At 41.5% G+C, this 16,751-nt stretch overlaps 1 protein-coding gene across 1 annotated transcript in view; it reads right to left on the bottom strand.

The window, feature by feature from the left end:
• Nucleotides 1–16,751, bottom strand: part of MLIP (muscular LMNA interacting protein) — a 122,485-nt gene that overhangs the window by 17,968 nt on the left and 87,766 nt on the right. The window contains exons 9-13 of the mRNA XM_070763313.1: nucleotides 15,879–15,944; nucleotides 13,146–13,229; nucleotides 12,994–13,053; nucleotides 8,414–8,458; nucleotides 2,899–2,943 (exon numbers count right to left, since the gene is read on the bottom strand). Coding sequence (XP_070619414.1) covers nucleotides 2,899–2,943; nucleotides 8,414–8,458; nucleotides 12,994–13,053; nucleotides 13,146–13,229; nucleotides 15,879–15,944 — 300 coding nt within the window. The remainder of the gene's footprint in view (nucleotides 1–2,898; nucleotides 2,944–8,413; nucleotides 8,459–12,993; nucleotides 13,054–13,145; nucleotides 13,230–15,878; nucleotides 15,945–16,751) is intronic.

Below are 16,751 nucleotides of genomic sequence, written 5' to 3'. Positions count from 1 at the left end.
TAAACATGCTTATTTGACAATCAAGTGTTGGACCTCATGAGAGCATATGCACCAAGGCAAATTCCTTGAGTGTCTAATCACACTTGGCCAATAAAATTCTATTCTATTCTATTCTAGACTCTGTCCTTCTTTCTGTCAAAGTTTTGCCATCTTGTTCTTTCCTTCTCCCTCTTTAACTCTTTCTAATGCCCAAATTCAAAAATATAAATAATACATAAATGCTTTTCTTCTGTGAGCAAAACGTTCATTTGAGTCTTCCAGTCTTTTAAATGGTTTCTCTTCTGTGACTGTTTATTATATCAACAGAAGTGCCTGGGACCTCACTGTTTCTCTCTACCCCTCAATTTTTGTGTCTCAAAATATCACCCAGTGGTGCAACAGAGGAGTATACAATTGGAGAGGAAGTGGAGGACAATGGGTTTTGTTTCCAAAAGCCATACTTTTAGTTTTTAAAGAGATTAACCTCTACTATGAGAATGAGGCCTTATCACACCTGTCGTAGTTTTGTTTACCTTGTAATATGCATGTGTTAGGGCTTCTGCTAGAATTTTTTGTTACCCTTGCTATAATAATTAATCATGGTTGCGGGGCAGGGGTGATCAAGAGTGATTAAAAAGCAAATGAAGCAAGTATATGTGTCCCAGGATAATGTTGCAGGATCCAATCTGTGTTGGTCATAGGAACCAAAGGTTTATTCTTCCAAGCTTTTGGGCACATGCTGGAACCCATCATCAGATATAGAAACATAGAAGACTGACGGCAGAAAAAGACCTCATGGTCCATCTAGTCTGCCCTTATACTATTTTTTGTATTTTATCTTAGGATGGATCTATGTTTATCCCAGGCATGTTTAAATTCAGTTACTGTGGATTTACCAACCATGTCTGCTGGAAGTTTGTTCCAAGGATCTACTACTATATTCTGGAGAGAGAGAAGTTGTCTGATGACGGGTTCCGGCACAAGCCCAAAAGCTTGCAAGAATCAATCTTTGGTCTCAGTATTCAAGTCGGATTGGATCCTGTGTTGATAAAAAAAATCTAATGTGGCCTCTTTGCAAGAGGTTGCCTGAGATAGCAGCTGGTGGTGCTCCAAATTCATTGCACTGGCATACTTAGAGCAGCTAAAGTTTGTTAGTGAATGACTACGAACAGTTACCCCTTTTTTCCACATCAAAAGCAGTTGTTTAAGATATCCAGTGCAGAACATGTACTGTATATGTGAGTTTTGGGGTGTGAGGGAGAGAACTAGAATTAGATTTCAGCACAAAAATGTCACAAGAGTGCAGATATCTGTTGGAACCAAACTACACTGCTCAAAAAATAATAATAAAGGAAACACTTAAACAACACAATATAACTCCAAGTAAATCAAACTTCTGTGAAATCAAACTGTCCACTTAGGAAGAAACGCTGATTTACAATCAATTTCACATGCTGTTGTGAGCACATTCAACTTTGTACAGAATGAAGTATTCAGTGAAAATATTTCATTCATTCAGATCTAGGATATGTTATTTGAGTATTCTCTTTATTTATTTATTTTAGCAATACAGTATAGCTCTTAGCACACATTAAAAATTTAGGGTTTCACATCACAGGTACGGTGGTTCTCAACCTTTCTAATGCCGCGACCCCTTAATACAGTTCCTCATGTTGTGGTGACACCCTCCCCCCAACCGTAAGTCTAGCACCAATTCTCCCAACAGAGCTTTAAGCTGATTGGCAGTAAGGTCAGAGGGACACACCCACTGTAAATGCCTGATTGGTCGGATTGTAAACATAAGTTCCAAGGCACCAAAATAGAAGCTTTAGTTCCTAACACCATGGGAAATTTGTCTTTTCCCATGGTTTTAGGTGACCCCTATGAAAAGGTCATTCGATCCCCAAAGGGGTCACGACTCCCAGGTTGAGAACCATTGAGGTAGGATAATATAATCTAACAGAATTTGAAGAGACCTTGGAGATCTTCTAGTCCAATCCCCTGCTCAAGCAAAAGACCCACCATTATTTTAGATAAATAGTTGTCCAATTTCTTCTTAATTAGGGGTGGCCCTACCTGCTCATATAGCCAGGCATATATCCTGTTTCCCCGAAAATAAGACTTACCCCGAAAGTAAGGCATGTCAGAGGTTTTGCAGAATTTGGTAATATAAGGCACCCCCCGAAAATAAGGCGTAGTCAAGTTTACATACGGTACGGTGGAAAAATATACAGTACCATTCAAAGCTGTTCATAGCGGTACCGTAATAATGTGGCGTCCCTTGCTGGCCCCTTCCATCGCTTTGTAACGTCCAGTACAACAGACACAGTCTGCTGCTGTCTCACTGCCATTACAGTCTCCACTACAGTGTGTAGACTGTAGTTCCTCTGGAGGCCAGAAGCTGCAATAGTGGGAGTATACTGTTGTACCATATAAGTGCCGTTGTTTGTGTGTGTGTGTGCCATACTGACAGGTACCATACCGTAATCAGTGTACCATACACTTTATTTGGGGGTGTCAGCTTTTCTGCCTGTGAATTTGTCTTATTTGAGAAATATAAGGCACCCCAAAAAAAATAAGACGTAGCACAACTTTTGGAGCAAAAAATAATATAAGACAGTGTCTTATTTTCGGGGAAACATGGTAGTTTCCAGCAGAGCCAAATTATTTCCTTTTGACTTGGCGCATACTTTCTTAAGGGGGTTCTGATATTAAGAGAAATATTTCCCCAGGACTTTTTCAAAACTATGATAATTCTTTGTGCCTGCTTTGATACTACGTCTTTATTGTTGGGTCTGCCACTGTTTTGTACATATGTGGAATTTTTATTCCAATCACATGGAGTCTGAGAATACGATTCACACAGACACTCAACCTAATTAATATTCTGAAGAGGATAGTAGTGAACTAGAAATGTACCTTATGTGTGTCAGTCACTGCAGGAGCTGTTAAGTAGAGGTTGGCCTGGAACAAAATATTTAAAATATCAGCTCGGTAAAAAGTATCTTCCAATTAGACCAGAGAGAGTTAGTTATGTTAAGAAGAGAGGATTCAATAATACACACTTCTGTGCCCATCTTTTGGGAGGGGTGGTTGTTTTGACTTAGTTTGAGCATTTCTTTTGTCTTGAGAAAAATAAACTAGTGACTTTCAAACAGAAAATGAACAGTTCTTTCTTTCCTTTTTTAAAAATATAAACAAACAAAAATCATCACCATATTGTAGAACCACTTGAGATGGGAAGCAAAGAGGAAAAGGTGCTAAAAAGAAGAATCTAAAATATTCACAGTATTTACCCAGCATTTAGATTATAGACATACTAGCGATGAAACCCGATCAATAGAAACTTTCACGTTTATAGCAAATAACCTGCAATTGCAAACATCTTATACAATGATAATGAGAATATTTCAGCTGAGTGACAGAATAAACACTATCATGCTGTTAATTGATCACAAAGGAATGGCATAACATAGGCAGCCCAACGTTTGTTATTCCTCTGTTTTTGCTTTTATTAACTAAACCAGTGTTTCCCAACCTTTTTTGAGCCGCAGCACATTATTCATATTTTCAAAATCCTGGGGAACATTGAACAGGGGCGGGGGGCGGGGGGGGGGCCTAAAGAAAAGTTTGGACAAAAAAACCTCTCTCTTCCTCCCTTTCGCTCTATTTCTCCCTATTTCTCTCTCTTCCTTCCCTTCTTTCTCTCTCTCCATCCCTCTTTCTTTCTTCCTCTCTTTTTTGCTCTCTTTATCTCTCCCTCCTTCCCTTCCTCTATGTCTTTCTCTCTCCCTTGCTCTCTCTCTCTCTCTCTCTGTCTGTCTCTCTTGCTATCTCTTTCTTGCTTTTTTCTTTCTTGCTCTCTCTCTCTTTCACTGTCTCTTGCTATATGTCTCTTTCTTTCTCTCTCTCTGCCACTCTTGCTATCTCTCTTTCTTTCTCTCTCTTTCTCTGTCTCTCTTTCTCTCTCTCTCTGTCTCTCTTGCTATGTCTCTCTTTCTTTCTTTCTCTCTCTCTGCCTCTCTTGCTATGTCTCACTTTCTCTCTCTCTTTCTCTGTCTTTCTTGCTATGTCTCTCTTTCTCTCTCTCTGCCTCTCTTGCTACGTCTCTCTTTCTTTCTCTCTCTGCCTCTCTTGCTATGTCTTTCTCTCTCTCTTTCTCTGTCTCTCTCTCTGTCTCTCTTGCTAAGTCTCTCTCTCACACTCTCTCTGCCTCTCTTGCTATGTCTCTCTCTCTCTCTCTGCCTCTTGCTATGTCTCTCTCTCTGTGTGTGTGTCTCTCTTGCTATGTCTTTCTCTCTCTCTTTCTCTGTCTCTCTCTCTCTCTCTCTCTTGCTAAGTCTCTCTCTCTCACTCTCTCTCTCTCTCTGCCTCTCTTGCTATGTCTCTCTCTCTCTCTGCCTCTTGCTATGTCTCTCTCTCTCTCTCTCTGCCTCTCTTGCTATGTCTCTCTTTCTTTCTCTCTCTCTCTCTCTCGGCTGACTGCGAGCGGGAGCCCTGACGACGGCAGCTGGACGTGCTGCTGGATGCCGTATATGCCAGCCCCGCAGCGCCAGCATGTACGGCGTCCAGCAGCACATCCAACCGCCACCGTCAGTGCCTCCACCCTGGAGCTCCCTCTCGCCGCCCCCATCTCCCCGCTCCCGCCTGGGGCCGCTACAGCTGGCACGCTCCCGCTCCCAGTGCCCTCCCGCCGGGCCCCAAAGGACACTTGCCGCCGACGCCAGGAACTCCAACTGGACGGGGCGCTGCCGGTGCCTCCGACCTGGAGCTCCCTCTCACCGCCCCCATCTCCCCGCGACCGCCTGGGGCCGCTGCAGCCGGCACCCTCCCTCTCCCGCTCCCACCGCCAGTGCCCTCCCGCCGGGCCCCAAAGGACACTTGCCGCCGACACCAGGGAAGCTCCAGCTGGGTGGGGCGCTGCCGGTGCTTCTGACCTGGAGCTCGGAGGCACCTGCAGCGCCCCGCCCAGCTGGAGCTTCCCTAGGAGCTTCGCGGCACACCTGACCGTGTCTCGCGGCACACTAGTCTGCCGCGGCACACCGGTTGGGAAACGCTGGACTAAACTATACAGAAACAGCTTTCATTGTTTCTCCTTGAAACTGTCCATCAGAAAAATCAAACAGATGTGGCTAATGTTGCAGTGTCTCCTGCACTCCACAGGAATCCCCAAATCCCAACTATTTGGAGACCTAGGATTGGAACCAGGTCAGGTATGCCCTGGAGTGGTGGTGAAGAAGAGAGGCACTAATCAATGGTCTGGGAGAGCTTGCAAACCTCTCCCAGGGAGCTGGCACCAGCCTCTCCACCAGCAACTGTGGAAGTCGACTCTATCACCCTTAGCTGGAACAGCCGCTATCGGAACAATTGAAATGGAGAGAGTGTGGATTGCCTGGGTAAAAAGTTCTAAGCATTTGTGCTGGAGAGAGGTGAAGAAGTGCTGAAGCTGGGTGAGTGCCTGGCCAATTTAATGATAAAAATAAAAAAATTAAAAGGAGACAAAAGAGACTCTGAAATAGAGTGAGTGGCTATCTAGCAATTGGAAATACCATAGGGAGAGTAAAGGGGAAAAGTTTAAAAGCCCAAATTTGAGCATATCTTTATAATTGGATTTGGTGGAAGTTAAAGAAACTGAAAAATAATAAAGAATTTGAAGAAAATATCGTATATGTGCTAAGTGGATCTAAAATACTTTGGAAACTTTTATAAAAGAGTCGTTTTGTTATATTGGCAAACTGGCAATGCCATCTGCTGGTTAAAAGAAAATATTGCAACAGACTGTGGAAAACTTGTATTTGCTGACAGCTGGAGACTGACCTTGTGCATAAGAAGATAATTAGTTTTTTTTCTTTATTATTGTATATTGGGAAGTTAGTAATGTTATTAACCAATCGATGCAAGTGTAGTGATAAGATTAGAATTTAAAAATTGAGTTAAAATAATAATAATAATAATAATAATAATAATAATAATAATAAAGTTGAAAGAGAGATATAAAATAGGAAAAGAAATCAGAAATTTAGGGCATTTAGAAATGACAGAATTAAAAAATGAACACAGATATAAATTGCGGAAAGAAGGAGTATGGCCTAAAATTAAGAGATACAAGAGACAATGAATATGTCTGGAAGATAAGCTATAGTAATTAATTTGTAGCACTGATGCTGGAATGATGTCAGGGTTTTAAATTATTCATCCCTTAACCGTAAAGCGGGTTGTGATTAGATGAACTCAGGGAAGGACAAGAGGAAGGAATAGGAAGTAGAAAGGAAGGGGAGATAGGAAAAAAGGAGATAGAGAGAAGAGATGGAGAGGGAGGGGGGAGAGAAGTATGAAATATAGACAGGAGATAAAATTACAAATGCTGCAAATTTAGGACATTTGTTTATGGCATTTTGGACAGAAGTGTGTAATTATATATGTTTTGCTATTATGGTATATGTATCGGTGGTTATGTAAAGTTGGTGAAAAATTTAAAAAAAAAACTTTAAAAAGAAAAACCAAGAAGCCAGATTATAAATAGGATGACTACAAGGTTAATTTCACAGCAGAAGTCCCTCTGTTTTGAGAGTGTCCACTGCTTGAATGTGTGGGTCATATTTGGGGTAAAGATATGAATTAATAATGCATGCATGGTGGGTTTTCTGATGTTATCTAAACATGGAACATGAACCTATCTTGAAATAGTCTTCACTTAACAATGGTAATTGGGATTGGCAACTCCATTTCTAAGTGACCTGGTCATAAAATGTGGCATCACGTGATCCTGCCAACTCACAATGACAGTTGTGGCAGTTCCAGTTGTCATCAGTTAGTGAATCCCGCATGGCTATTAAGCAAGATGTTTCATGATCATCATTTGCAACTTCCTACCATCTTCCCCATTGAGTTTACTTTCCAGAAGCCAGAAGCAAAGTTTGCAAATGGCAATCATGTAACTATGAGACACTGTGGCCATTATAATTGCCCACAATTGCAATAATGGAACCACAAGGATCCTGCAATGGTCGCGATTATGGGAATCAGTCATAGATCTTATTAAGTGGTATTATAATTTTGAACAATCAAAAAAGAGTGGTCATTCAGTGGGAAAATCTACAGTACATATGATTTTTTTATTTTAACTCACCTTACCATAAGCACTCAAGTGCTTCTGTAGATGACAAAGGAATCAATAGTTCTGTATCTTGCTCCAATAAAACTATCTTGCTAGATTATTGATTAATTATGTTATATTTCTTGGAAATAAGCATGGGAACAGAGATGAATACTAATCCTATTGTGCAGAAGTATAAAATAAAGACAGATTTTAGTAGGCTTATAATCATCTTGGAAAAAGTTGGTAAGAATCGATATTGACAATGACATATAATCAATACTACGACATTCTAGATTTTTTAAAACTTTCTTGTTATCCACATTGACTCCTGATGATTACAAGAGATGGCATAATCACAAATGGCTTCTTCATAGAGTTTCTCTTAGAATATGACTTTGCATGAATTAGATGAACGTGTGTTGTTGAGCCGCTATTACAAGTTTTAACTAAGGTTTTAGATTTATTGACTTCCTATTGTTTTGTAACTCTATATGTAATTTTATATTGTTGTAAGCCGCCCTGAGTTCTTCAGGATTGGGCAGCATAGAAGTCAAAATGAATGAATGAAGGAAGGAAGGAAGGAAGGAAGGAAGAAAGAAAGAAAGAAAGAAAGAAAGAAAGAAAATTGGAAAAATGAGGATTTTTTTTAAAGAACAGCAAATTGTGTTTTCTCTATGTATTTACTGGTATCTGGATTTTTGCAGTCTGGTTCTAGATTTTTGTGCTAGCTCTAATGAAACTCTTTATTAATGTCTAATACGAAGTATATCAAAGAGAAATTAAAACCATTTATGTATTTATGTTGATTTTTTTCACCTTATTTTTCACCAATTTGTTATTGATATCAGGGAAAATGCAGTTCCCATGCTTTTATTTATCTTTATTAAAATGAAGTGGAAGAAAATCCAACTTGGGTTGAGCATGTCTCCTCCACAGAAATTTATGATGACAGCTGCTGGGCAGGAGATGGATAGAACCCAGGGCTTTCCAAAATGTGCACATTCTTCATTCCTCAGAGGGGGATTTCTGTCATTCAATCTGATAGAATCAAAAATTATTGCAGTGGCAACTCACAATGTCAATTTGAATGCAGCATTCTTGCCTCCAACAAAATTGCAAGATGCTTTGATCAGGGCTTAATTCAGAATGAAAAGAGAAAGGAACGCTATTCTCAGCGCTGAAAGGTCTCAGCCTAAACTGCAGTTTTTTTCAGAGACTTGCTTTAATTATTCAATTATTGGAGGCAGAGTTCTGTACAGTTGCTCAGAGGTCCTGTCAAAGGTGGAGTTCTACTATTAAAAACAGATGTGAAGACCGTATTATGAAGATACTTACATATTTGGTTTCCCGACCAGCTGGCCTCTTTGGAACAGTAGACATCTGCAAGGAATCCAACAACTTTGCATTAGAACAGCTTGCGGCATTGTGCAGAAACTTTCTTTTGCTAAATTGTTACATTTGGGCACTGCTGGTACTGTATTTGTTTTCCATTCCCACCCAACAGCAAAGACAGCAAGGAAGTTGTGCATTGAATTAGAGATGTGCAAGTGTAAACTGTGCTTGAACAGGCCCATCTCTTAACTCACCTTTTAACTCCTTTCTCTTATCCTCATGTTATGCTGTTTTTAAAGTTTTAGATAGAGTAGAATAGAGTAGAGTAGAGTAGAGTAGAGTGGAATCGATTGGAATGGAATGGAATGGAATGGAATAGAATAGAATAGAATAGAATAGAATTCTTTATTGGCCAAGTGTGATTGGACGTACAAGGAATTTGTCTTTGCTGCATATGCTCTCAGTGTACATAAAATAAAAGATGAGCTTTACTAAGTATACAAGGGACCCAAAACACCAACATAACTGGAGGAAGTAAGAATAGAATAGAATTCTTTATTGGCCAAGTGTGATTGGACGCACAAGGAATTTGTCTTTGGTGCATATGCTCTCAGTGTACATCAGTGTCAAGAATCATCAGGTACAATGCTTAATGATTGTCATAGGGGTCAAATAAGCAACGAGGAAGCAATCAATATTAATAAAAATCTTAAGGATACAAGCAACAGGTTACAGCCGTACAGTCATAAGTGGGAGGAAATGGGTGATAAGAATGATGAGAAAAAACTAACAGTAATAGTAGTGCAGACTTAGCAAATAGTTTGACAGTGTTTGACAAGCATAGCAATGTGACAAAGGCAACTAGCTAGATACAAAGGGCTGCACCAAAACTCAATGCAGAAAAACCTCTGAACTGAAAAAAGATAAGCAACCCAAAAACAGGACAGTTGATAAGGACTTTATCTTATTCGACTGTGAGTCTGACAAGCTCTCATCTTCTGATAAGTAAAGGCCGACAAGTAGTCATAATGGAATCTGAGACTGATGAAGTGGATTCCAACCTAATTAGAGGCTAACACAGAACTTTCCTTAACTGCAAAAAAAAAACCCTGCCTGCTTATATAGCCCACAAGGTCATCTCTACATCTTGTTCAGCTCTCAGAGAAAAACAAAAGGGTAGGAGAAATAAAAAGGTTAGGAAAAGAAGGATTCCCTAGCTTTGGAAAGGAAGGTGGTGATAATGCCAGTACAGGGCAAAAGACTCACACAGACACGCAATGAAATACAATACTCTATGACAGTGATGGTGAACCTTTTTTTCCTTGGATGCCGAAAGAGCGTACACATCACTATTGCACATGAGTGAGTGTCCACACCCATAATTCAATGCCTGGGGAGGACAAAAATAGCTTCCCCGCCCCCTGGAGGCCCTCTGGAGACCAGAAATAGCCTGTTTCCCAAATTCTGGTGGGCCCAGTAGGCTTGTGTTTTGCCATCCCCGGGTTCCAAAGTCTTCCCTGGAGCTGAGGGAGGGTAAAAACATCCTCCCCCATCCCCACAAAGGATTTCTGGAAGCTAAAAATTATTATTATTATTATTTATTAGATTTGTATGCCGCCCCTCTCCGTAGACTCAGGGTGGCTTACAACAGTGATAAAAACAATATATAATGACAAATCTAATAGTTAGAATCTAAAATAACAATAATACATTTAAAAAGCCTAAAAAACAAGGAACCCCAATATATAAAAACATACATACAGTCATATCATACACAAAAACTACATAGGCAGGGGGGGATGTTTCAGTTCCCCCACGCTTGACGGCAGAGGTGGGTTTTAAGGAGTTTACGAAAGGCAAGGAGGGTGGGGGCAGTTTTAATCTCTGGAGGGAGCTGATTCCAGAGGGTCGGAGCCACCACAGAGAAAGCTCTTCCCCTGGGTCCTGCCAAACAACATTGTTTAGTTGACAGGACCTGGAGAAGGCCAACTCTGTGGGACCTAACCGGTCACTGGGATTCGTGCAGCAGAAGGCGGTCTCGTAGATACCCTGGTCCGGTGCCATGAAGGGCTTTATAGGTGATGACCAACACTTTGAATTGTGACCGGAAACTGATCGGCAACCAATGCGGAGTGTTGGTGTAACATGGGCATATTTAGGAAAGACCATGATTGCTCTCGCAGCTGCATTCTGCACAATCTGAAGTTTCCGAACACTCTTCAAAGGTAGCCCCATGTAGAGAGCATTACAGTAGTCGAGCCTCGAGGTGATGATGGCATGAGTGACTGTGAGCAGTGACTTCAGGTCCAAATAGGGCTGCAACTGGTGCACCAGGCGAACCTGGGCAAACGCCCCCCTCGCCACAGCTGAAAGATGGTTCTCTAATGTCCTCCTAGACGCTCTGTGGAGCCAAAAATCAGCCCTCCCCAGGCTCCAAAGGCTTCCCTGGAGCTGGGGGAGGATAAAAACACCCTCCACCACCACCACCCCAGAGGGTCTCTAGAAGCCAAAAACGCCTCCCCCCCCCCCCCCCCGAATCTCTGTGTGAGCCAAAAATCAGCTGACTGGCACACACATGCATGCTGGAGCTGAGCTAGGGCAACGGCTTGCATGCCAGCAGATATGGCTCCACTTGCCACCTGTGGCACCCATGCCATAGGTTCACCATCATTGCTCTATGATAATGACAATTCAAAGCTTAGCACTGAAGAACCATTTCAAGCATAAGTACTACAACTGGGGGAAAAAACATGTTATACAGGTAGTCCTTGACTTATGGCCACAACTGAGTCCAACATTTTTGTTGTTAAGTGAGACATTGCTAAGTGAATCTGGCTTTCTCGTTGATGGTGCTTGTCAGAAGGCTGCAGAAGGTGATGACATGATCCTGGAATACGGCAACCGTCATAATTATGAACCCATTGCCAAGCGTCTGGATTTTAATCACCTCACTATGGGGATGTTGCTAAGGTTGTAACTGTGAAAAATGGTCATAAACCACTTTTCCCCCCAGTGCTATTGTGATTTTTAATGGCCACTAAATGAACTGTTGTAGGTCGAGGACTACCTATATATAGAAATGATCCCCATAAATAGTCAAAGAAAAGGCCCCTCATGAAATCGGTCATAGTTACTTAGGTGTAAAAGAACATGGATAGAATTAACGGAGATTACAAGGCGCTCACACTGCCAAGGCTTTAAGGGGCTTGTGCTGTTGTTTCAACACCTCGTATTACCCCAAATGCTCTTAAGCTTTTTCTGCAGAGCTTTGGGATTCTGCCAACTGGAGTATTTTAAAATATTTGTCACTACTGACTCCTGGGAAATTTGCCGAGGTGTAATGGGAGGGTACATCCAGGAAGGTTTCATGGCACCAGACCAGATTATCTCAGGGACCGCCTTCTGCTGCACGAATCCCAGTGACTAGTTAGGTCCCACAGAGTGGGCCTTCTTCAGGTCCCGTCGACTAAACAATGTCTTTGGCGGGACCCAGGGGAAGAGCCTTCTCTGTGGCGGCCCCGACCCTTTGGAACCAACTCCCCCCAGAGATTAGAATTGCCCCCACCATCCTTGCCTTTCGTAAGCTTCTTAAAACCCACCTCTGCTGTCAGGCATGGGGGAACTGAGTTATTCTTTCCCCCTAGGCCTTACAATTTACTCATGGTATGTTTGTATGTATGTTTGGTTTTGTAATAAGGGGTTTCTTAGTTGTTTAGTATTGGATTGTTACATGCTGTTTTTTATCACTGTTGTTAGCTGCCCCGAGTCTGCAGAGAGGGGCGGCATACAAATCCAATAAACAAATAAACAAGTAAACAAATAAACAAGTAAACAAATAAACAAATAAACAAATAAACAAATAAACAAATAAACAAATAAACAAATAAACAAATAAACAAATAAACAAATAAACAAATAAACAAATAAACAAATAAACAAATAAACAAATAAACAAATAAACAAATAAACAAATAAACAAATAAACAAATAAACAAATAAACAAATAAACAAATAAACAAATAAACAAATAAACAAATAAACAAATAAACAAATAAACAAATAAACAAATAAACAAATAAACAAATAAACAAATAAACAAATAAACAAACAAACAAACAAACAAATAAATAAACAAATAAACAAATAAACAAACAAACAAACAAACGTGTATTCTTCAGGGAAAATATCCATCAGGCTGAAGGACTGATGTACTCCTTGCCATGTGTTCTCAGGAGGTGCTAATGAACTCAATATAGGACCCGGACAATATCAAATCAAGTTTACCAAATATGATAATAACCAACAATTCAATTCAATTTAATTTATTAGATTTGTATGCCCCCTTCTCCAAAGAATCTATCCCTGCATGCAGGGGACATACCAGGGGTAAAATTCAGCAGGTTCTAACAGGTTCTGGAGAACCAGTAGCAGAAATTTTGAGCAGTTTGGAGAACCTTGGGCCTGGTGAAATTCAAACCTGCCAAATTGAAGGCAGCCGGCAGTCAGCAGAGGTAGCCTGCAGTAGTGCACTCTAACCACTGCACCTCTGTGGCTTATTTTCATTTGCATTCTTATTCACTTACTTTGCCCGCATTGGAATTGAAGGCACTCTTCAGGGAGCCTGGGGAGGAATTACATCGCCGCTGTAAGAATGGATTTAAAAGGACAGGTGTTCAAATACGGAAGGTGAAAGGAAGCGACCCAAACAAGCAAGTGGCTTTAGACGTTAGCATACCCTGGCCAAAGGCTCTTGCAAGACTTCATCAATAGCAGCGCAAAGTTCTTCCGTTTGTTGCCTGAGTTGGGCAGGCGAGCACATCTATGGGGTTTTTAAAGAGAGAAAATGATTTCCTCTGATCAGAGATTAAACATTTTGTTAGCACCACTTTCTTTCTCATGGGACCTGCTAGAGCAGGTGGTCCTTAACTTACAACCACCAACTGAGCTTCGAATTTCCATTGGTAAGCAAGATGAAGTGAGTTTGCCCTATTTTACGACCTTTTGGTGCCACTGTCGTTAAGTGAATCCACTGCACTGGTGAAATTAAACGAGTCCAGCTTCCCACTGACTTTGCTTGCCAATAGGTAAAGCAAAAGGTGATCCCGTGATCCCGGGACACCACAACTGTCATAAATGTGAGTTGCTTTGCCAAGCATTCTGATTTTGATCACATCACCATGTGGATGCAGCAACGGTCATAAGTGAGTGTGGGGGGAAATGGTCAAGTGTCACCTTTTTTCCCAATGTCATTACAACTTGGAATGATTGTTAAACAAATGGTTGTAAGTCAAGAACTACCTCTACTGAGATGAATTCCGCTTTGTGGAGCTATTTGATCTGCGCTGCACTACTTTGGTTGACCACTAGAGGGCACCTAGAATGTTGGTATCTCTCTTGCTTTCTCCTTAGTAGTCATCAGAGTTTTGCAACCCAAACTGAACGTTCCTGGTACTTGGGGGAAATCTCCTTGGCATTGTTCTCTTGATGGTGCCCTTTCTCAGAACATAAAGACTGGGTGGTGCTATGCAGAAAAGACTGAAGACTTAAGTCTCTTATTTCAACTTTTTTTTCTAGCTAAACATTGCCCTTCTCCCCCTCCAACTTGCCATATGCATTTACTACTGAGAAAAAAATGAAAGCCAGGGAGATCTTTCATTGGTGTGCTTTCTGCATTTCATCCTGTGAAATATATGGTAGTTTCAGGCAGGGGTTACTCCTCACAGCTGCTACCAGTGTGAATCTGCGCGCAGCTCCAGGTGACCATGTTTGTGTCTGAACAAGATTTGGCTTCTGTGCATGAGCAGAAAGCAAATCTTGTGAGAAGACACATGGGCCCGTGAGATTTCAGCCTTTGTTTTGTGCATGCGCAGAACCAAAAGAATCACCAAAAATTGCCAAAATCTCTCTCACACACGTCCTCTTGTGATATCTTAGTTCCTGTGCATGCGCAGAACTCAAATCTTCCTCTGATGTGTGCATCCACCTGCCAGTTGGCCAGAGCTGTGCACGCATCTGCTATTTTTGCTACCGGTGAGTAGAGTGGCCCGTAAAGGTAAGGAACCCATTACTGGGTAGTTTCCATAGTCCATGACCCCAGGTGACTCAGATCATTACTCTATTCCAGATTTCGAATGGCTGCTTTGAATCAAGTCCATTGCAGCAGCACCCTCTTCAGCCAAGAGATTGGTCAATTGATGGGCAACAAGAGATTTTTAGACCGTCTCAGAAGGTCTCGACAACCGCAATGGGTTTAACACCTTGCATTTGCTCATTGATAAGGTCCTTGCAATCTTGCACACACGCAGCCAGCATCTGCAGAGGCGTCTTGTCTCCCTTGCCCCTCCCCACTCTAGTTCATCTCAATTTAAACCCTGCATCCTTTTAGCTCATCCATGCAATTGATGAATACAGTGGGAGCTCACTAAAGCTTATGCCTTCTTTAATAAAATGTATCCTTTGGGAAAGCAGCAACCAATTAAACCTGATTTTGGACTCTCCTTCTCCTCCTTCTCCTCCCCAGGCAGATTATTTACAAAGTGTTCCTAGAGTTGTGCAGCGCTTTCACTTCCAAGGCCAAATGGTGCTTCAGTGCTCATATGAACTCACCATGAAACCAAAGGAGTCATTTAGGATTTGGCTGGGGAGGAAGCTTCTCCTCTCCCCACCCCTAGGATTGTGCTGTTGTTTTAAGTACGGTGGTACCTCTACCTACAAACGCCTCTACTTACAAACTTTACTAGATAAGAACCGGGTGTTCAAGATTTTTTTGCCGCTTCTCAAGAACCATTTTCCACTTACAAACCTGAGCCTCTGAAACTGTAACCAAAAAAGGCAGGGAGAAGCCTCCGTGGGGCCTCTCTAGGAATCTCCTGGGAGGAAACAGGGCCGGAAAAGGCAGGGAGAAGCTTCCGTGGAGCCTCTCTAGGAATCTCCTTGGAGGAAACAGGGCTGGAAAAGGCAGGGAGAAGCTTCCGTGGAGCCTCTCTAGGAATCTCCTTGGAGGAAACAGGGCTGGAAAAGGCAGGGAGAAGCCTCCGTGGAGCCTCTCTAGGAATCTCCCGGGAGGAAACAGGGCCTCCACCCTCCCTGTGATTTCCCCAATCACACACATTATTTGCTTTTACATTGACTCCTAGAGGAAAAATGGCTTCTTCTTACAAACTTTTCTACTTAAGAACCTGGTCACAGAACGAATTAAGTTTGTAAGTAGAGATACCAACGTAGTTGCACAAGTTGCTCTGAAAACACTAATCCATTCTCTGAAACAGTTTTTTTTTCCTCATTTGCAGATGCAAAGCATTGCTCAGCCCAGTGCGTGTCACCTCCACAACATCCATAGCAGGCTGCAGGCTGAAGCAATTATTTCGCTATTGAATTCTGATTGTGGAAACTTGATGAGACAGCAATACGGTCAAAACGAAATGAATTAAATAAGAATAATTTAAAACACAGAGAAATTAATTGTCACCTCCGAATGGGTATCCAGAGTTCTGTCTTCAACTTCTAGTTCTGCTTTGGTTTGTTCATCGAGTGCCTATGAATAAATTCGTATTATTCTGACATTAAGACAAAACAAGAAAACAACAATAATGCACTTACAGTATACAATATCTGACAAAGTAATTTATATCACATCCTAGTCAACTATCATAGAAAATCTAAGTATTATAATGTAATTAAAATGAGGTCTTGTCCAATTTATTTTGTTGGTTAAGCATCTGGTTTTTGAACATGCACAGATATTTATGGAAACCTAGGTAGCTCCATAGCAGTGATGTTTTAAAAGGGTACGCCTTAAAGTGTCCAATCTGCAAGTGAGCATCTGAAGTTACCAAGTGCTTTTCAACAACACTTCCAGATAAAGCACATTGTAATTGTTCAAAAGAAGAGATGTCGAAGAATAGAGGTGGGTTCCTCACAGTTTGCACAGATCTATAGAACTGGTAGTAAACCAGTGAGGACATTAACGAGCTGTTTTGTCGGTGTTGGTCCATGGACACTGCATTTTTTGGGGTGGATTTTTTAAAAAAAATTTCACTGGTTTTTATTTCTGCGCATGCACAGAAACCGAGTTTTTAGCACTGTGCATGTGCCGCCATCTTGTTTTTGTTTCTTTTGGGGGAATTTTTGCTTGTTTTTTGGCACTACGTATACATGCACAGCCACGCAGCGTGGGGAGAAGCGAACCAACAGCAAAGTAAGTTAGAACCCACACCTGTCTAAGAACTAGGTAACCATAAATAATGCCTTCTGATCTCAAAACAGGCTCAACCGGTGTACAAAATAGAATTGTATCAAGGGTCTCCTGGCCATGGCTACCACTTGTTCTTCAAGCAGTGCA

The sequence above is a fragment of the Erythrolamprus reginae genome, chromosome 1 (genome assembly GCF_031021105.1).
Source record: "Erythrolamprus reginae isolate rEryReg1 chromosome 1, rEryReg1.hap1, whole genome shotgun sequence".
NCBI classification, from domain to species: domain Eukaryota; kingdom Metazoa; phylum Chordata; class Lepidosauria; order Squamata; family Dipsadidae; genus Erythrolamprus; species Erythrolamprus reginae.
The sequence above is the reverse complement of the archived record's forward strand: the minus strand, read 5'-3'. Positions and strand labels throughout refer to the sequence as shown.